This window comes from Eutrema salsugineum, unplaced genomic scaffold (assembly GCF_000478725.1).
Source record: "Eutrema salsugineum unplaced genomic scaffold, Eutsalg1_0 scaffold_8, whole genome shotgun sequence".
Lineage (NCBI taxonomy): Eukaryota > Viridiplantae > Streptophyta > Magnoliopsida > Brassicales > Brassicaceae > Eutrema > Eutrema salsugineum.
Window position 1 is genome coordinate 1,925,102 of NW_006256414.1, and position 21,766 is coordinate 1,946,867.

General features: G+C 37.7%; 1 protein-coding gene and 2 pseudogenes across 1 annotated transcript; 1 reads left to right on the forward strand and 2 right to left on the reverse strand.

The window, feature by feature from the left end:
* Positions 1 to 15,093: 15,093 nt before the first annotated feature.
* On the forward strand, positions 15,094 to 15,739 carry LOC18009921 (annotated as a pseudogene).
* A 251-nt stretch (positions 15,740 to 15,990) lies between these two features.
* On the reverse strand, positions 15,991 to 16,434 carry LOC112090217 (probable transcription factor At1g11510). Its single transcript, XM_024160932.1, has one exon. It carries the CDS (start codon positions 16,432 to 16,434, stop codon positions 15,991 to 15,993), a length of 444 nt encoding a protein of 147 aa, XP_024016700.1.
* An 880-nt stretch (positions 16,435 to 17,314) lies between these two features.
* Positions 17,315 to 19,475, reverse strand: LOC18009930 (annotated as a pseudogene).
* Positions 19,476 to 21,766: the final 2,291 nt, after the last annotated feature.

A 21,766-nucleotide genomic window follows, 5' to 3' on the forward strand; every position in this document is an offset into this window, starting at 1 on the left:
TGCATCCGCCTCAGATGAACATCTTCTCATTCTAAAATTATGAGACATTATGGACGATATTTTCTATGGTTGCACCAAGTTGAAAGTAAATAGACATATACCAAGTAGTCACATATCACTTCTGTATAGACATTCTTTTCAATTCTAATTTTTTTGTTTGTTGTGTTCATATATTCATAGTAGACGACTACAAATAGATGACTATGTTTAAAATGTAGGTAGTTGTTGTTGGTCACGATGAGTATGAAGTTTACAACAGAAAAATGGGAGAGGTGTACATATCAAGTTATCGGTAACTTCTTCTTACAGCAACATTGCAAACGAGAAGCTTATGAGAGAGGTGTACACAACTAGATTTTGGAGATCCTTTTATGAAAGATCATTCCACCTCGTACCAACTCATGTATGTTATGGTGTCTCAGAACTACTTCCTCCATTAATACGCTGACCAGATGGTCGACCAAAGAAAATAAAATTCTCATCCAGAGGAGAAATAAAGGTAACATAGTCAACTATTTAGTGTTTGTAACATAGTCAGCTTTTTATAATGAGTCATAGTTGACTACTTTGTGGTAGAAATGTGATTGATCCAATTCGTTTGAATAACAGAGAAATTTGATGAATACAACAAAGCTTTGCAGCAGGTGTCTTGGAAGGTGTCACAATGGTAACTTTATAGCCATAGTTGACTATTTTCATAGAAAATCATTAGCTCAGAGTATCTGGATATGTAGTAAACAACTATTTTCATAAAAAAGTTGTATCCCCCTCAGACAAACATTATCTCACTCTGAAAGTGTGAGAAATTTTGGACGATACTTTCTATAGTTGCACCAAGTTAAAAATAAATAGACATATACCAACTAGTCATCTATCACTTCAGTATAGACGTTCTTTTTAATTCTAATTCTTTTGTTTATTGTAACGTCCCCGATCTGCAATAGGGTCGCCGAGACGGACCATGGCCGTGAAGTGGAGAATAATGGCTGGGAGTCTAAGGAAAATATGAGCCATGGTCCGGAATGATGGTTAAGTTTAGTTAACGTGGGACTTAGCTAGGAAAAAGAGAGATAGATAGCTCAGCAAGGAGGATTGAGCTAAGATGAGTCGGAAGGGTGAGCTAAGCTAGCTGGACCAGCTGCCGGGAAGCTCAGTTCAGCTGGATTACGAGTAAAACAGTTGGTTTAGCTGAGTGACAAGTGAACTAGCTGGACTGGGGTGGTTATGGGCGGTTATGACCAAAGGGTTGCAAAGCCTAAGCGCCCAATCAATGCACCTGTTCGGCCAACAATTCGCGCCTGTTCGCCCAAAACGGTTACCGCAAGGGAAAGTCTATAAATAGACCCCTTGGGCCATATTTTTGGACACGCACAGAAAGAGGAGGGAAACTCTGCCCAAATTAAGATAGAACCGAGAGAATAAAAGGAGTAACCGAGAGTCCGGCGGAAATGGAACCGTGCAGCGCGGCTGGTGCGGGTTGCAGTAGAAAAGAAGGGAAGCGCGGCAAGAGTAATCAACCGCGGAAATACTAAGGTGCGTTCATAGATAAGAGCGTAGGGTTAAGTTGTTATTTCGCCGCACGATCCTGATGATCGGCCCAAGTATGGGTTAGGCCGAACGGATGGTTAGTGGCGGTGGAAGAAATAACGGATTTGACCGAGGACATGCGACGATCGGCCGAAGTATGGGCTAGGTCGATCCGACCATGTATCTCGGCCGAAATCTCAAAAGATCACTGGCCATGGAATTAAGACTGGGCCGGTGATGGTACGCATAGAGTCGTATTGGTTATTGACCGGATCCGGTTGGCGCGGCAGCCGAGTGGCTTGGGAGACAGAACGGTTCTCGCCAAAACTCAGTCAGCCCTAGGCCGACCTATGAACCGGATTAGAAATAGTTGCCATGGGTTAGAAACCGGGTCGGGAAACATAAGCATAAAACGCATACATGTGCATGAATAATATTTAGCCAAAATAGCGTGTACTTATAATGTTGGTTTACATGAAGCGATGATCGCGAAAAGGAAAAAGGATAGGTGCGCAGACCGTTTAGCCAAGGATGATGGGTGGTGTGATAGAACAGATAGTTAGGATCATGCGAACTTACAATAGCTTATATGCAGACTCTTAAGTTGTATTGAATCCTTTATTATATCAATAAAATATCTGTTCTCTTATTGTTTATTACATATCGACTCTAAGTTAGTGAATCTCAGAATATATACATTGAACACGGATTAAACAAAGGACTAGACCCTAAAATGGACTGATGGGGTCGGAACCGTGTAGCGGTCCGACTGGGAACAACCTCCACGGTCTTAGAGTCCGGGATGGGGTGTTTCAAGTTGGTATCAGAGCATGCTTGCTTCTAGGACGATTTTGTTAGATTTTGGGTACATCACTCATCGGCTAAAGGGTCTCGCGCTAGTTTGTTGCTTAGGCTTGTCTAGGAATCTTGGTAATAGTTAGGATGCACTAACTGAACGATTTCTGCAGATGGGTAAAAGCAACAAGACGGGAAAAAGTAAAAAGAATAAGGAGATGACCAAAGCAAGTCAGGCCAATGTGGCGGATCAGCCTGCTCCCAACCCCACCGGACCTTAGGCGGGGGAAAGAGAGAAGGGCAACGGGAAAAGACCGATGGTTGACCAGGATGGTCATGAGGCGATGAATCATGAGGATTTTACCGAGACATCGGATAAAGGTGCTGGAAATAAGGAAGGTGCGGCGGCTGGAACGAGAAACCAGACCGCAGTACCTACTCCTGTGGAGATGTGGCAAACACTCCAAGCTATAATGACGCAACTGACGGTCTTGAGTCAGGCTGCAGCACCAGCGGGGAACCTGTCCGATGAGCAATCCACAAGGATCCGTACGGCCATTCCGATCGTAGCAGAGAAGGAAGGCATGGCTGCGGAGGTGGTGGAACTCGACTCATTACCGACTAAGCTAACAAGGAAGGTGGACTATTTGGTCGTGTTGGATCACGTGGCCAGGCTTGGAACTAGGCAATTCCGGTGTAGTGCTGATCCGATTGAGGCGGATGAATGGAAGAACCGCCTAGTCCGAAATTTTTGATCCACAAGATGCCCGGAAGATTACAAGAAGGAAATTGCGGTCCACTTCCTTGAAGGGGATGCGCATAATTGGTGGGTATCCATGGAAAAACGCTCGGGAGGAATTGATACCTTTGCCGAGTTCGAGGAGGAGTTCAACCAAAAGTACTTTCCCTCGGAAGCTTGGGATAGACTTGAACAGCAATTTCTGGAATTAACACAAGGAAACCGGACTGTCCGGGTGTACGAGGTGGAATTCAACCGTCTGCGATGGTGTGTTGGAGGGGAATTGGTGAAGGAGGATACACAGATCCGGCGATTCCTCTGCGGCTTAAGAGGAGAACTCAGAACCCATTGCTCCTCACGCACCTTCAGATCGATTACGGAATTAGTGGAACAGGCTGCGGCTGTTGAGTCCAGTATTGAAGAGGAAAATAAGGAAAGAGCCCTGACACGTCCCAACCTGGCGAGTAAGATCGTGGATAATAGGAAACGGAAATGGGATCAGGTCGGTGAAGGCGGTCAAGCCTCGACTAAACAAAGAGAATGTGCGACTTGCGGAAAGAAGCACGGGGGTACATGCTGGAAAATGGTTGGAGCATGTGCCAAGTGCGGAAGCAAAGACCACATGGTTCAAAGCTGTCCGCGGATTGAACAAGGGCAGCTCAAGGTTAAAAATGAGGAAAGATCCTGTTTTTATTGCGGAAAGGCCGGACATTTCAAGAAGGAATGTCCTAAGCTGCAAGCTGAAATACAGATGGAACAAAGGGGAAACCGTAGCGGGGACACACAGCAAGCTAAGAGACAGGTTGTGACACCCCAGATGTATGAGTTGTCCAAGGAAATTGATGAGGCCGGAAGTTACAGTGAGATCACTGGTAAGTTTCCTAGCCTATTCAATAATTTAAATTTCGAGCATGTCATTGCATCGAGGTAGAAAGGATAGAGAACTTAGCATTTAGGAAAAATGTGTAGGGACCCTAGAAATAGGCGGTGTGTCAACACACGTCTTATTTGATACTGGAGCTACACATAGTTTTGTGAGCCCGGAAATGATAAGAAAAGACAGGTTCTGTAGAGAACCTGGGAAAGACTATGGGATAGTCAATGCCGCAGGTGGTCAGGTCATGTTCTCGCAGGAAACAGTCCATGACATCTCGGTGATGATCGGGGGTGTGAACCTACCGGCGGAATTGGTCATAGTCCGACTCAAGCATCACGAAGTGATATTGGGAATGGACTGGCTGATAAAATATAAAGCAACGCTAGACTGTTATCGGGGACGGGTGCGGTTCGAGAGAGATGCGGGAAAGTTGGAGTTTCAAGGAATTCGACCAACTTCAGGGAGTTTGATTGTCTCAGCGATCCAAGCAGAAAGAATGCTGGAGAAGGGTTGTGAGGCTTACTTGGCCACAATCACCACGGTCGAAGTGGGCAAGGGTGCCGAGATCAAGGAAATTCCGGTAGTCAATAAATTCGCAGATGTGTTCCAGGCCTTAACAGGTTTACCACCTGACCGGTCGGATCCATTTACGATAGAACTTGAACCTGGAACCATCCCACTCTCGAAGGCGCCTAACTGGATGGCTCCGACAGAAATGGCCGAGCTTAAGCAACAGTTGGAAGAGCAATTGGAAAAGGGATTTATCAGGCCAAGTAGTTCACCATGGGGAGCGCCAGTTCTATTTGTTAAGAAGAAAGACGGAAGCTTTAGGCTGTGCATCGACTACCGAGGGCTTAACCGGGTAACTGTTAAAAACAAGTATCCATTGCCTCGGATAGACGAGTTACTGGATCATTTGAAAGGGGCGACCGTGTTCTCAAAAGTGGATTTGGCTTCAGGATATCATCAGATTCCCATAGAGCCTTCGGATGTGTGCAAGACTAGGTATGGTCACTTTGAATTTGTGGTTATGCCATTCGGATTTACCAACGCGCCAGCAGCCTTCATGAAGATGATGAACGGGATTTTCCGTGATTGTCTGGACGAGTTTGTTATCATTTTCATCGATGAATTCTCGTTTATTTGAAAGACCGGGAAACACATCAAGGTCATTTGAGGACGGTGTTGCAGCGACTAAGGGACCAAAAGCTATATGTGAAATTGAGCAAGTGTACATTTTGGCAAAGGAGTATTGGGTTCTTAGGACATATTGTCCCGGACCAAGGTGTATCGGTGGATCCGGAGAAGATCAAAGCCATTGAAAAATGGCCAAGACCCAAGAACGCCTCCGAAATAAGGAGTTTTCTCGGCTTGGCGGGATATTATAGGAAGTTTGTGAATGGATTCTCGAGTTTAGCCAAGTCATTGACGCGGCTGACCGGGAAGGATGTGAAATTCACGTGGATGGAAGAGTGTGAAAAGAGTTTCGCCGGGCTGAAGAAAAAATTAACAAACGCACCGGTTCTAGATTTACCGGAAACGGACGAGCCGTATGTGGTGTACACGGATGCGTCTATAAACGGGCTGGGATGTGTCCTTATGCAAAAAGGCAAGGTGATCGCCTATGCATCAAGGCAGTTACAGAAACACGAAGGAAATTATCCAACCCATGACTTGGAAATGGCGGCAGTAGTTTTTGCACTTAAGATATGGCGATCTTATCTCTATGGAGCTAAAGTGCAAATCTACACCGACCATAAGAGTCTGAAGTACATCTTCACGCAGCCTGAATTAAACCTAAGGCAAAGGCGGTGGATGGAGCTTGTGGCGGATTACGACTTGGATATAGCTTACCATCCTGGCAAAGCTAACTTAGTCGCGGATGCTCTGAGCAGAAGACTGTCTGAAGTGGCTTCGGAAAAAAAAGCGGAGATGCTAGTAAACATGATTGGGACATTGCGTCTTAATGCCTTGTCCACCGAACCGGAACCGTTGAGCTTAGGGGCGGCAGATCAAGCTGACCTGCTTAACCGGATTCAGATTGACAAGGAAAAGATGAGGTCTTGTGCAAGGCTGTGCAGAATGGGAAGACGGAGTACCAAACTTCAAACAATGGCACGATTGTGGTTAACGGTCGGGTATGTGTTCTAGAGGTGAAAGAGTTAAAGGAAGAAAATAATGTTTTCAGACCCGAACCAGACCGGACGGTTCGATCGGTTAAACCGTGACCTGGCAAGATTTCCGGTTTGATTTTTGTTGAAAGTCCGGAATGCTATTAAACCGCTTAAATCGAGAAAAACCCGCTTATACCCGGTGAACCGGCAAAAACCGACTCGGATGAGTTTCTGGTTTGAAAAAAATTAATAGTTTGATAACTTTATTTATGAATATATATGATATTTTTTTGAAAAACAAAATTAGAACAAGATGCAGAGCACTTAGAGTAACAGAAGATGAAGAAAACGAGGCGGTAGCAAAATCCAAAAATATTGCTAGAACTTTCTACATTATTTTTGGATTTTATGAGATAATTAATATACTTTTATTTTAATGTTTTTAGTAGTAATAACGGTTTGTTTTTCTATATTTTATTGAATGGTTTGTTACTTTCTCACCATTATACAATTGTAAGTTTTATAATATCAAAATTTTTAGTAAAAAATTAACTGTTTAAAAAGAAAATAAATAGATGGAAAAAGAATATATAATAAAATATATAATTATAAATGTTCAAAAATATAATTAATATGATCACTATATTTAGTGTATATTTTATTTAAATTTTATTGACATAAAAAGATATATGATAATTAATGCGATTTAGTGACAAAACTTTTTAGCAAAATTTATATTTTTTTACACAACACAAAAAATATAACAAAAGTGTTAAAATTTATTAAAAAACATAACAAATATATATACTTAGTTGATCCGCGGTTGACCCGGATTGATCCAGGTTAATCCAGTGACCCGGCAACCCGAAGAACACTCTGGGTCGTTGTCTGGGTCGGGTTTAAAAACATTGGAAGAAATCCTTAGAGAAGCGCATCAATCTAAGTTCTCGATTCATCCCGGACTTAACAAGATATACCAAGATCTGAAACGTTATTATCATTGGGTTGGAATGAAAAGGGACGTGGCTGAGTGGGTAGCAAGATGTCATACTTGTCAACTGGTAAAGGCAGAACATCAAGTCCTGAGTGGGTTGCTACAGAATTTACCCATTCTGGAGTGGAAATGGGACCATGTAACGATGGATTTCGTGACTGGTTTCCCCCGAACAAGGACCGGACGTGATGCGGTCTGCGTTGTGGTGGATCGACTAACTAAGTCTGCTCACTTCATCGCCATTAAGAGGACAGATGGTGTTGAACACATTGTGGGCAGGTATCTGGATGAAATAGTCCGTTTGCATGGTGTTCCAGCCAGCATAGTTTCAGACCGAGACTCTCGGTTCACGTCTTTCTTCTGGAGGGCTTTTCAAAAGGCCTTAGGAACAAGAGTGAACATAAGCACGGCTTATCATCCGCAGACAGACGGTCAGTCAGAACGGACCATACAAATCCTCAAAGACATGCTACGGGCTTGTGTTCTGGATTGAGGCGGTTCATGGGAGAAGTATTTACCCTTAGCCGAATTCGCTTACAACAACAGTTTCCAAGCCAGCATTGGGATGTCACCGTATGAAGCCTTATATGGGCGGCCGTGCCGAACACCGCTTTGCTGGACTCAAGTGGGGGAGCGGAGTGCAATTGGACCGGCCATTGTGGAGGAAACCACGGAAAGAATCAAGTTCCTAAAGATAAAAATGAAGGAAACCCAAGACAGAGAGAAAAGCTATGCGGACAAGCGTCGGAAAGACCTTGAGTTCGCGGTAGGCGATCTGGTCTATCTTAAGATGATCACGTTCAAAGGAAGGGCTCGAACTTCCAAGAAGGGAAAGCTTGATCCAAGGTACATAGGACCATTCCGGATTGTGGCAAGGGTTGGGGCAGTCGCATACAAGTTGGATTTACCACCGGCGATGGAAGCATTTCACAATGTTTTCCATGTATCCCAACTACGGAAGTGCTTAACGGATCAAGATAAAGTCCTGCCGAGATTCCTTCAGACCTTAAAGGGAATCTGACTGTGGAAACAAGACCAGTCCGGATCATTGACAGGATGGAAAAAGCAACAAGGAAAAAGATGATTTCGATGGTTAAAGTCGTTTGGGAAAGTAATGGTGTGAAAGACGAAACTTGGGAAACAGAGTATCGGATGAAGGCCGATTATTCCGAGTGGTTCGAAGAATGGAACAAGGTTCTACCCCTTAGCCCGGATTCGAGGACGAATCCCTTTCAGGGGGGGGGGAGACTTGTAACGTCCCCGATCTGCAATAGGGTCGCCGGGACGGACTATGGCCGTGAAGTGGATAATAATGGCTGGGAGTCTAAGGAAAATATGAGCCATGGTCCGGAATGATGGTTAAGTTTAGTTAACGTGGGACTTAGCCAGGAAAAAAGAGAGATAGATAGCTCAACAAGGAGGATTGAGCTAAGATGAGTCGGAAGGGTGAGCTAAGCTAGCTGGACCAGCTGCCGGGAAGCTCATTTCAGCTGGATTACGAGTAAGACAGTTGGTCTAGCTGAGTGACAAGTGAACTAGCTGGACTAGGGTGGTTATGGGCGGTTATGACCGAAGGGTTGCAAAGCCTAAGCGCCTAATCAATGCACCTGTTCGGCCAATAACTCGCGCCTGTTCACCTAAAGCGGTTACCGCAAAAAAAAATCTATAAATAGACCCCTTGGGCAATATTTTCGGACACGAACAGAAAAAGGAGGGAAACTCTGCCCAAATTAAGATAGAACCGAGAGAATAAAAGGAGTAACCGAGAGTCCGGCGGAAAGGGAACCGTGCAGCGCTGCTGGTGCGGGTCACGGTAAGAAAGAAGGGAAGCGCGGCAAGAGTAATCAACCGCGGAAATAATAAGGTGCGTTCATAGATAGGAGCGTACAGTTAAGTTGTTATTTCGCCGGACGATCCGGATGATCGGCCCAAGTATGGCTAGGCCGAACGGATGGTTAGTGGTGGTGGAAGAAATAACGGATTTGACCGAGGACATGCGACGATCGACCGAAGTATGGGCTAGACCGATTCGACCATATATCTCGGCCGAAATCTCAAAAGATCGCCGGCCATGGAATTAAGACTGGGCCGGTGATGGTACGCATAGAGTCGTATTGGTTATTGACCGGATCCAGTTGGCGCGGCAGCCGAGTGGCTTGGGAGACAGAACGGTTCTTGCCAAAACTCGGTCAGCCCAAGGCCGACCTATGAACCGGATTAGAAATAGTTACCGTGGGTTAGAAACGGGGTCGGTAAACATAAGCATAAAACGCATACATGTGCATGAATAATACTTAGCCAAAATAGCGTGTACTTATAATGTTGGTTTACAGGAAGCGATGATCGTGGAAAGGAAAAAGGATAGGCGCGCAGACCGTTTAGCTAAAGATGATGGGTGGTGTGATAGAAAAAATAGTTAGGATCATGCGAACTTATAATAGCTTATATGCAGACTCTTAAGTTGTATTGAATCCTTTATTATATCAATAAAATATCTGTTCTCTTATTGTTTATTATATATCGACTCTAAGTTAGTGAATCTCAGAATATATACATTGAACACGGATTAAACAAAGGACTAGACCCTAAAATGGACTGATGGGGTCGGAGCCGTGTAGCGGTCCGACCGGGAACAACCTCCACGGGCTTAGAGTCCGGGATGGGGTGTTTCATTTATTGTGTTCATATATTTCTAGTAGATGACTACTAGTAGACTATGTTTAAAATGAAGGTTCGTTTGAATGACACCGAGACGTTGACTACTTTGTAACATATTTCGATTAGATAGCTAGTACTCCAAATCGATTATTAGTAGTTGTCTAATTTCTCCATACAACTCAAAGTTGGTTCTAATACTTTAAGTAAGTATTAATAATTGTCTATTTAGATTAGATAGTTACTACTCAAAGTCGATTATTGGTAGTTATCCATTTTTGCTGACTCAAAGAATTCAGGGTAGCGCTTCATTAAGTTGAACCGTTTAATGAAGGCAGATAGGTTGAGCGCCTTGATGAGAGATGGTTCCTTGAATGTTTGGTTTAAAACCTTACATGAACACGCATCATTTGCAGAATATCAAGCAACCCTTACAAAGACATCAACGAGTGCATCAAATCTGGAGAAGCACATTATTTGCAAACAGTGTGGGTTTACATTGTCGAAGAGAACACATATCCCTACAAAGGAAAAATGGCAAAAAGTTAGCTATTGTAAACTGATTATTGTTATAACATAGTTAACTACCGATAGTTATATTAGTAGTTGGTTATTTGTGCATAGTAGTTATGTAGACTAACTGAATATAGAGTAGTTGTATATTGTATATGTTATAGATGATAAGAGTAGACGATTACTAATGATTATATTCAATGTAGTTACTACTTACTCAGTATGCATATAAAAATAGTTGACTACTTTAGATCTACAAAATCAAGAGAACCAGATATCAATAACAACAAAAAAGATGACGGAACTGTTAAGACAGATGTCGACTACTCAGATCTGAAAGCGTAGATCTGGATATTTATAAGACGGATGAGAATGGGAGTGGGCTGGTAAAAAATACCAAAATCATGAATTACTAGAAATGGACTATGAGACAAACGTTTATGTGTCCAAAAAAAGGAAGAATAACGAGAAATCTAGCTCAGAAAAATTAAAATTCTAGATCCTGGAAATTGACAACGATGTATGCGGGTAACTGCGAATAAAATCTGATAACATTCAAATTACGAAACAATAACAGAGTAGAAGTAGATGTGTCAACGATTAAACATGTATCTTTCAATATTCGCTGCAGATGAAAAAGGCGGTGGTTCACAAGATTTGTCCACCATATTCGGAGCTTTAAACGGCGGTAATATAAAGACTCGCCGTGTCAAACTCCGGTTGATCTTGATGGGAACGGCGAAGCAAGATGGATAGTCGCGAGAAGAGAGGATATGGGTGTGGTAGCAGTATTTAGAAATTCATGAATGAATTTCAAAGACCTAAGCTTGACTATAAAAGTGTGAGAAAATAATTTAAATTAAAGTTGATGAAAGAGAAAGCTGTCAGAAAAAAATGAAAATGTATGAACGTATACGTTATCATTCTCAAGAGATGCTAGAGTGAAAAAGAGTTGAAAGAGTTTAGAGTACTTTCCACACCATAAAAAATTTAGTTTTCAAATATTTAAATAGCTCTTGTCGCTACGCCACCAAATTTCTCTTTCGATATTGCGTATGTGAATACTTTACCCATATTTAGAGCATACCAGTTTATCAACACATTTATATATCGTTTTCTTCTCTTGGTTCATCACCACAACTTGAATCCTACAACATAAACATGTAAAGCTTCTATATCACTAAACGGTGTTGCAAACGCACACTCTGATGGGTTTGGTGATATCATTTGAATCAGATCATTATAAACGGGAACAAAACCGACTATGTCGTTTTAGAAACTCATTTTTTACTTTAAAGTGGAGTGCCGAATTTCCCCGACGATTTCCTTGAAATCATAGTAGATTAGTTGTTTGATATTGTAATTGTAATATTCAACCAACACCATTGGTAGTATCATCGTTTTCCAAAGCCTATAAATAAACAAATTCAATTGTTACTTTAATTTTAGAAACAGGCATATTCCAATCCAACATTGGGGTTGACGAATAAAATACATAAAGAAGAGACAATATGACTAATGGCTCTTGTCTCGGTATCACTTTACCTCACAGTCACATTCCTCGACATAAAGATTATTTATATATAGTATACTTTGTGAAATAATACTTTTCACCAAGTGTTGCTATTTTGATTCAAAAACCACCAAAAACAAAATATAGAGATACGTACTTATTAAATCAATGAATGGCATTTGAAACCAAACTATATTACATATATTAGTTTTAAGAATTCGAAATTGTGGGATGCACGGGTTTGATCCAGAATTTTTTAATCATCAACCAGAAAATTTTCAATTGGGTTAAATAGCATAATCATATTAAATTATTTTTGATAATATTATAGGATTGCGGGATAACACAAATATAATATTTGTTTAGATTGAAAATAAAAGGGAATTTTTTTTTTGGTAAAAATAAACGGGAATTTTGTTAGCTATTCAACGATTTCAATCTATTTTTCATTTTTTATCAACCATGTAAGTAATCATGTAAAACACATTTCCACAAAAATATGATCATTCTACCATTGCACCAAGCGAACTATAAAATAATTTGCGTAGAATAAAAAATAATCGGGATTTTGTGTAATATTACAATTTTGCTAGCATTCAAGGATTTCAGTTTTTTTTTCATTTAATACTTTTTCCTTTTCACAAAAAGTGTCGTTTTAAAGTTTTATTTTTGTTTTACAAAGAATGTCGTTTTATATTTTTAATGCAAAATTTTAAATAATATTCCACTTTTAACCCTATTAATTTTATGTATTTACTAGATAAAAACAAATCATTTAATGTATTAATAAAGGATAAAGTTGTACTTTTAATAATTTTTTTAATATGTGTGAAAAATGTCAAGAATGACATTCTTTGTGAAACGGAGGAAGTATTAATTATGCAGAATCGAGTATTAACAGCGTAATCATGCAAAATACGTTTCCTCGAAAATATGCTCAAGTCTACCATTTGCACCATTATAGCGAACTATATAAATCATTATATTGTTAGTGTACGGCATGAGACGTCGAGGAAGAACTTGTCACGGTCACGGTAGGAGACGTGTTTGAACTTTGAAAGGCTTGGTTTCTATTTCGTAGTTCTTACGACAAAAGTCAATGCGTTGTCTTTGACTCTGTCTATTTATCAGGTTATCACAATTACCTTTGCCCCTGAAATACTGTCTTTAGAGAAAATTCTGTTAAGATTCGTGGAACACTTGGTTTTTGTTTGATTGTAGACTTGTAGTAGACGCCAACTTCAGTTATCGTTAACTAGACCAGGAAATGTTTCAAATTTTGACTCTGTAATAATTCTGGGAAAAAAACAAATTCTATAAATATATAGCTATATATATATATATCTTATTATGCATATGTCTTATTGGTTGGATTTGTAGTTATATGTGATTGTAATTAAGTTTTTTTTTGTGAAAAACTATAATGTTCATTCAGCAACTAAAAGTCCTAACATTTTTTTTAAAGAAAAAGAAGTAGAAACAAACTGTGAAGTGTATCTCTTAGTGAATCCACCCACAGTATTGTCAGTTTGTTTTTTTATTGTCAAAGTTCTAACATTTTTTTTTCTTTTTCAATCAAGTGGTGGTCTCCTAGTGGTTTGGAAAAGGTTGAATATTTGCTTGTCCTCAGCCTTGGGTTCGATTCCATTTGGGCACCAAATATATTTGAGAATGTTTTAGTATAGAGTCCGGCTGCTGGATATTAGTCTAAGCTTAGGAAATTTAGGATTACTCCAGTTTTTTTTTTTTAAATATGTCCTATCATTTTTTTAAGAAATAGAAGTAAATACAAACTGTGAAATGTATGTCTTAGTGAAACCACCTACACAGTTACATGTTTATTGTCTTTAAGATTTTTTTTAATTAATTAAGCTGTAAAATATTTCTATGTAAACATTCATGGCCACATTCGTGATCATTTTAACATTCAAAAAGTCACATTTGTAGTAAAATCTCACTTGTTGACAAAATTAACTAGATCAAGAAATGTTTGAAACATTGACTGTAATAATTCTTGCCAAACAAAAAAATGTTTGATAAATATATGGCTATGTAGCTTGTTACGCATATGTCTTATTGGTTGGATTTGTAGTTATATATGATTGTAATTATGCTTTTTTTTTCTTTTTGTGAAAAACCAAAATTGTTCTTTAATCAGCAACTAAATGTCCTAACATTTTTTTTTAAAAGAAGTAAAAACAAACTAAGTGTATCTCTAATTGAATCCACCCACAATGTTAAACTTATTGTCACTATGTTTTTTATCGTCAAAGTCCTAACATTCTTTTTAAGAAATAGAAGTAAAAACAAACTGTGAAATGTATGTCTTGGTGAATTCACCAACACTATTAAATGTTCATTGTCAGTTTGTCTTTTAATTTTCTTTTTAAATTAAGCTGTTAAATATTTCTATGTATATTATCATGAACACATTCGTAATAATTTTAACATTCAAAAACTTACATTTGTAATATTTTCTCTCCAACGAAACTGCTAAAAAGTATTGGCGTTGACAAAATTAAATCATCAAACGAGCTGCATCAATCACTAGCGAATACATATGATATCTATGCCCGCCTAAGAGTGTTGAAAAAAGGGACTATGATTGCTTAAACCTTCACTTCAGAAAATAATAAACACTAAGATAGATTTACATCAAACCGAACAATAAAATATAAGATTAGGTACGATTAGTTAAAACTTTTGTACTTGTTACTAAGAATCTTTAGACTATCTTCTCCCTCAATTAAGAAAACTTCCTTTGGTTGGTATCTATTGTTATCATCATCACCATCTGTCCAGTGTCACATTATTTATCAATGATAAATCGATGATAGATAGAGAGGTTTGAGGTGATAAAGGTTGTGCTTACGTAGTGAGCACTCTCATTCATATATATCGTTAGAATTTTTTAGCGTCTATGTTTGGAAAAAAGACTAATGCATATATCTACCATAATATTTAAACCTCTTGAATGGATTCTACGTAAATAAAAAGGAAAAAAATTACGATGCGTTATGACTTATGAATATACTTTGTAGCTTGTGTTTAAAACTTTTTTATATTTTATTATTTATATTACTATATATCGACCTGTTTTAACGTTAATTAATATACTTTTATATCATAAAATCAGATATTTTTCTGTTTATATCATGGTTTTTTATAAACTTTTTTAAAATTAGATTTATATAGAAATTTTGGTTATGGAAATAAACAATATATATTTTTTGTCTCTTAAAGCTGATTATGTATTGTATATACTTCTCTTTTCTAAATAATATCATAAGCTAGTTGACTCACCTAGACAATATTTTTTTTTTAACTAAATAGTTTCAAGAGAAGAAGTAAAGAAACATGGTCGAAGAAGAAGAGAATACCAAAAAAATCAAATCATCTGATGTGAAACCTGAGAGAAGCTTTTTCTTCAGACAGATGAACTAGAAGCTTATGCAAAGAGAGTCAAGAGTGTCTCAGAAAAAGAGTGGTGGAGAAGAAGAGATGACCAAAAAGGTCAAATCTTCTGCTGCAAAATATGATACCAAAATGCTTTCTGTTGAGATAGATAAATCAGAAGCTTCTGCAAAGAAAGTCAAGGGTGGAGAAGACGAGAAAAAGAGTGTTGGAGAAGAAGAGACGAAAATGAACTATTTTCAACGTATCTGGACTGAAGATGACGAAATTGCCTTTCTACAAGGAGTTATTGACTACAACAAGGATAATGAGAACCCTTATGAAGACACAAACGACTTCTTTGAGCTTGGGAAGAAATCCATCAGCTTTGAAGTTAGCAAGTCCTAGTTATGGAGAAGCTGAGGAGCTTGAAAACAAAGTATCTTGGCAAAAGGAAGAAGAAGAATGGGAAATACCTGAATTTTTCCAAGGCTCATGATCAAAAAGTCTTCGATCTATGCAAGATTCTTTGGGGAGCTAAAGGGAAACTAGTTCCTGAATCAGTTTTTGATAAACCTTTGATCAGTCACCATATCCATTACTGATAAACTAGTAGATATCGGCTAGGATAAGTGTGGGGAAAAAATATATTGGTCAAAAACAAAGAAAAAAAATAGTTTATTGGGATTGAGTTGAGAAAGAAAGTAGAAAGTGGAGGAAGATGAGAACTAAGGGGATAACAAGGTATGAGTTAGTTGTTGTCTGGTATAAAAAAGTTCTAAATGTTTAAAGAGAAGAAAAATAAGCCATAAAGAGCTCAAACATCAAAAATGATGAGAAAAGAGACAAGATCAGCAACTGACTCAGAAACTAGTTTCCCATCAGCTCCCTAATGAATCTTGCACAGATCAAAGACTTCTGATCATGAGCCTTGAAAAAAGTCGGGTCTTCCCCGTTCTTCTTATTTCTTTTGCCAAGATAATTTGTCTTCAATCTCCTCAGCTTTTCCATTAACTGAGACTTGCTAACCTCAAAACTGATGGATTTCTTCACAAGCTCAAAGAAACTGTTTGTGTCTTCATAAAGGTTCTCATTATCCTTATTGTAGTCAATAATTCCTTGTAGAAGGGCAATCTCATCATCCTTGGTCCATATCCATTGGAAATAGTTCTTCTTCGTTTCTTCTTCTCCACCACTCTTCTTCTCATCTTCTCCACCTTTTAATTTATTTGCAGAAGCTTCTAGTTTATCTGTCTCAACCAGAAAGCTTCTTGGTCTCAAATTTTGCAGCAGAAGATTTGACTTTTTGGTCATCTCTTCTTCTCCACCACTCTTCTACTGAGACACCCTGTACTATCTTTGCAGAAGCTTTTGGTTCAGCTGTCTGAAGAAAACGTTTCTTAGTCTCAGGTTTCACAGTAGATGATTTGGCTTTTTTGGTATTCTCTTCTCCTCCTCGACCACCTTTTTTTTTGTTTTTTCTCTTAAGACTATTTAGTAAAAAAAATTATTGTTTGTGCGAATCAATTATCTTATAATATACTTTTAAAATAGATGTATATACAATAAAATTTCTATAAATTAATAATGTTGAGACTATAATATTTTATTAATTTATTGTGATATTAATTTATCTATAAATTAATAATTATTAATTTATAGAGAAAATTTACTATTCCGTATATAATTTTCTAAAAATTTCCATGGAATAATGTTATATTTCAAAATTTTAACAAATCTCATCATATAAATTATGATTAACAATCATAACTATCGCAATAAAATAGTTTTTAACACCATATTGGATCCTCTATGTAAAAATATACATGTCATAAGTTTAAAATTTATAAAAAAACCATGGCTATTATCAATATTATTGATGATAAAATTGAAGATAATACTATAATACATTTAAAAACATTTACATGTAAAAAAATTAATTATCACATCAGAAAATCATCATAAATATTCACATCATATATTTTCATCCATTTCGGCGCCAATTTAGAATGTATATACTGTTTATTTTTGAAGATCATCAGAAGATCATCATAAAACAGAAGATCATCAGCAATACATAATCAACTTTAAAAGACAAAAATTTAATATATTGTTTATTTCAAACCAAAATTTATATACAAATGTAATTTAAAAGATATTATTAAAAATTATGATATAAACATAAATACCTGATTTTAGGATAGAAAAGCCTATTAATTAATATTAAAACGAGTTGATATATAGTAATATAGAAAAATAGAATGTGAGCAAAGTTGTTAAACACAAGCCACAAGGTATATTTACAAGTCACAACGCATCATAATTCTTTTCCATTTTACTTACATAAAATCCATTTAAGAAGTTTTAATATTATGGTAGTATATACATTAGTTCTAATGATATATATGAATGAGAGATGAGATTCAAAGAGATTTGAGGAAAATAACCAATCTCTTTGAGGAAAATAACCAATCTCTTTGAGGAAAATAACCAAACTGAAACCAAAAGGCGAACTTAGAACATGTTTAATGGGAGAAACCAAACTCAAACCAAAAGGCGAACTAAGAATATTTTATTATTAAATTTAAGTTAAAAATTTATATTAAGAAGCTTATGTAATATCATTTTCAATAGGAGAAACCCATAAGGGTTCCTTTTTTTTTGTTTTAAGAAAAGAGATACATTTCTACAGATATAATAACTCCCCTAACTTTTAAACCTATTGAGAAACATCACACTAAGAAGCCATCAGAGGTAACGACACAAGATAAGGGAGGGAGATGTACATACCGATCAACACTTGCCCTTAGTGAGTCGAGAGACTCTTTCAAAAAAGACGGGGCACATACTTGTGTGGAACTTAATGACATCTTTCATCCATTTCGGCCCCAATCTTTGGAATGTCCCGAGCGATACAACCTTGTATAGTAGCCCAGACTCTTCACTTAATAAAAGTTAGGATGAATGATAAACCTGTTATGGTCAAAAGTGAAGGAGAAAAATTCAGCATCGGTGCTTTTCTGGTGGCTAATGATCTCAAACTACTTGATCCATCGTAGGTTGTTTTGCAGCATTGTGGCTGAGAAACCAAGAGAGTTTCCTTGAAACAAAAGCAAGAACAAATTTTAGTAAGGAAAATTTCATAATCCACTGGGTTAGTGTAGCAATATGCGCAACATTTAGCTCAAAACTGAAAGGATAAAAAGTGATTTGTTTTACCGTTGCTTTATGATATTTACTTATAAGGGGTGATACCATGTCCGTTTCTACCATATCTTCTGACACTCTGCTACGTTTTCTCTTGCTTCTCGTTGTAACTTGAGCAGTTTCAGAAGTTTTTCCCTCTTGGACCAGCTCTTTTAGCTTGACAACTTCTTCAGAAAGTGTTTTGTCTGTAAGAATTCACTCTTTAGGTACAAGGATACAAACTACATAAACCAGAAAACAACAAAGATATAATTCTACACGGTCTTATAAACAAGTCATCATCACTCTCCCATGAAGCAATTTATCTCAGCTAAATTCCTGGAAAAAAATCATATCATGTCCGATTAAAACGCTACACAATCCATGACATATGCAATTAATCAGCAACTATCATAAACGTTGCTTCTCCAAATATAACAGCTCTATAAAAACGTCAGGGCAAATTAACACAGTAATATGATTTACATGCCTGATTAAAGTATTTTCATTTCTCAAATTCTTCACTATCTCCTGCAAATTCTTATTTTCACTTCGCAAAGGTTGAATCAACGCCTCTGATTCTGCAAAATCAAAAGGGAGAAGGAGACAAAATACCTGTTACAGAGAGAGACAAGAGGGAGACGAAAGGCTCGAAAGGAGATTGGAAGACGAGAGGAGATTGGAAGAAGAAGGGTTCAAACGGAGAAGAAGATAGGCGGCGGTGAAGAGAAGGAGACGGAGAAGACGAAGAAAATTTGGCCGAAGAAGAAAGTTTTTGGTCGAAGAGATTTTGGTGGAAGACATTCTTTTCTCCAATCTAGGTTTGACACTTAGCCCTTAAAAATCTATTCTTAGACCATGTCTATTAGGGTATCTAAACCTTTTTTAGGCCCGAAAACATATGCGAAATTTTTTTTTTTTTTAAATGGCCTTTTCTCCTGAACCCGTCTCTTAAATAACATATTTAAGAACATATACATCAATGAATCCCTAATAACACCGGAATATAATAATTTTTTTTTTTTTTAGTTTTTGTTTTTTTTTAATTCGAAAATTATAATTTTTGATCAATCAGAATGCTCCATTTTGGATGATACCGTCTCTTCAGGTTCGTCAGAATGATACTGTCTTTTGTATATTAAGTTCTTTTGTCTCAAAAACTGTGCCATAAACCCCTCTTGATCCCCTGATATACATGCTCTAACAATCCGTCTCTTACAGGGACGTGGCACTTGGGGATTGGTCGAATTATTTAGAGTTGTTTAAAGCGTTTTGCGAAATTTCACTCGGGTTTTCCATTCTTTAATCATCTCTCTCACGAGCATTCTTTCGCGAGACTTTTTGGTTTAGTAATTGTCTTCGTCTTCTCCGATCGAATTCATCCTCTCATCGACCTGGTGGAAGATTCTCCGGAGCTCTGTTTGATAATCGATGACAGACACAAGAACAAAATCACAAAGGAAGCGGCCTTGAAGAAGGTCGAAGCAGAGAAGATTCCAAACAGCACCGTGATTAAGGTCTCCAAATTGAAGTCCGATCTACGCAAATTAGTAGAGGAGAAACGGTTCGAGCTGTATTTTGCGGAGAGGAGGCTAATGACAATTGTTCTTTGTGGAGAGTGGGGACAGGTATTTGCAGTGTTGTCAAGGTGGCAAAATTGTCAATGGGAAGGAAGGAGATTGCAGAGAATGTAATGGCCGCAATAAACAGGATTGCTGATTTGATTCACTGATCCGTAGTCCTCTGTTCAGGTCAGATTCTTACCTGATTCTTGAAACATGTAGAATTGTTTGTTTGAATGATCATAGACTCAATCTAAATTTTGCTTGGTTAGTAAATTGAAGAGATTACTGGAGTAATTAGCATCAAAGGATTGGATTAAAGTATTCTACTCATTGAAAAGCACAAAGAGATTTGCAATTTATCAATCTTCTCTGTTGCTACCCAATTTGTGAGTATCTACCCTGCAATGATGCTACATGAAGATGGTGAACCAACAACAATCTCTGATGCTAAGGAGGTAAACTTTGAGCACGTGCCAGTAGAGAATCTGATCATAGAAAGGCTTTCTTCACTGAATTTCCAAGAAGAAGAAGAAGATGATGACAGAAAAAGAGAGGTATCATCATTCCCTTCAGAGATGAGCTTCACTTTCCATATGAATAAATCGTTGCACAGCTGCAATAACAGAGATGATCTCAAAGAATATCAAAGCGAGGAGGCAAGAAGATTTTGTAATGTGTTCACAAGAGATTTACATACTCACTGAACCTTTTATCGTTGTGCGTTTGGGTGATGTCTTTGATTTCAAATACTTGAATGTGTTTGTTAAGTCTTGACATTGCACTTGGCTTATTTGGTGGCACTAGTAAGATGTCTTCTCTTAATTTTTTTTTTAATTTTTAAGAACTTCAATGAAGTTCACCAATGGAGGAAGGAAAAAATAAAAGTTCTTCACTGATTATAGATAAAAGAAAATCAATAAAATAAACCTAAGATACTCAAAATTAGTATCACTGATGTACATGCTCTAATCAGACCAGAATTATCACTGATCCTTAAGTGGGTTTCTAATGGCTTTTGATAATTAAAATAAATAATTACGGCCTAAAAACAATTAGGATTGATTCTTATTTGGCGTCTCAGGGATCGATCCTAATTAGACAGGTGTCATGATCTCATTGGTTTGAAAACTTGAAGAGAAAAATAAACTGGGTCAATTTTCTTCCTCGACGAAATCGCGTACTGGAGATTCATTTTCTCGGCTAAATTGGAAATCGACTTCGACTATTTCCTCGACACAAATTTTCTATCTTCTCGTCGACGACCCGTTCTCTCCGTCGTCATCTCCGGCGCGATGGTCGTCTCCTCCGGCATGATACGCGGATGATGCCTCGATTCTTCCATCGATTTTACAGATAAGCGATTTGTCTTCTTTTAGATATGTATGGTTGTTTTTTTTTGTTATTCTTATTGTGTCCTGGATTTGCTTACTCGGATCAACAGAAATAGTTTAGGAAGGGAGGATTTAGGGTGTATATATTCATCGGAGTGTTCATGATCTATCGGTTTCATTTTGGATTTTGGATTGATGAATTATTTTCAAGTGAATTATTGATTTGGATCGATGAATTATTGATTTTTTCTGAATAGATATTGGCTTAGGTAATGATGATAATTAAAGAGAGGTATAAATGGTCATGATCAATTGTGTCTTATATTGGGTTTATGTTTTTGCAGATTCAGTTCGTAACAAAAGGATCTCTTCCTCTTCACATCCAGCTGTTGATTTGGCTTTAGGAAGCTGTTAAGGTAAATCTTCAACTCAGTTAGATGCTATTGAATGCCTAGTTAGGGTAGATATTGGTTGGCTTAGGTAATAAATGGACTGGTTGAGGAATGCTTAATTAGTGTTAGATAGATATCTGGGTTTCTCTTTGAGTTTTTTGTGATTAAATGG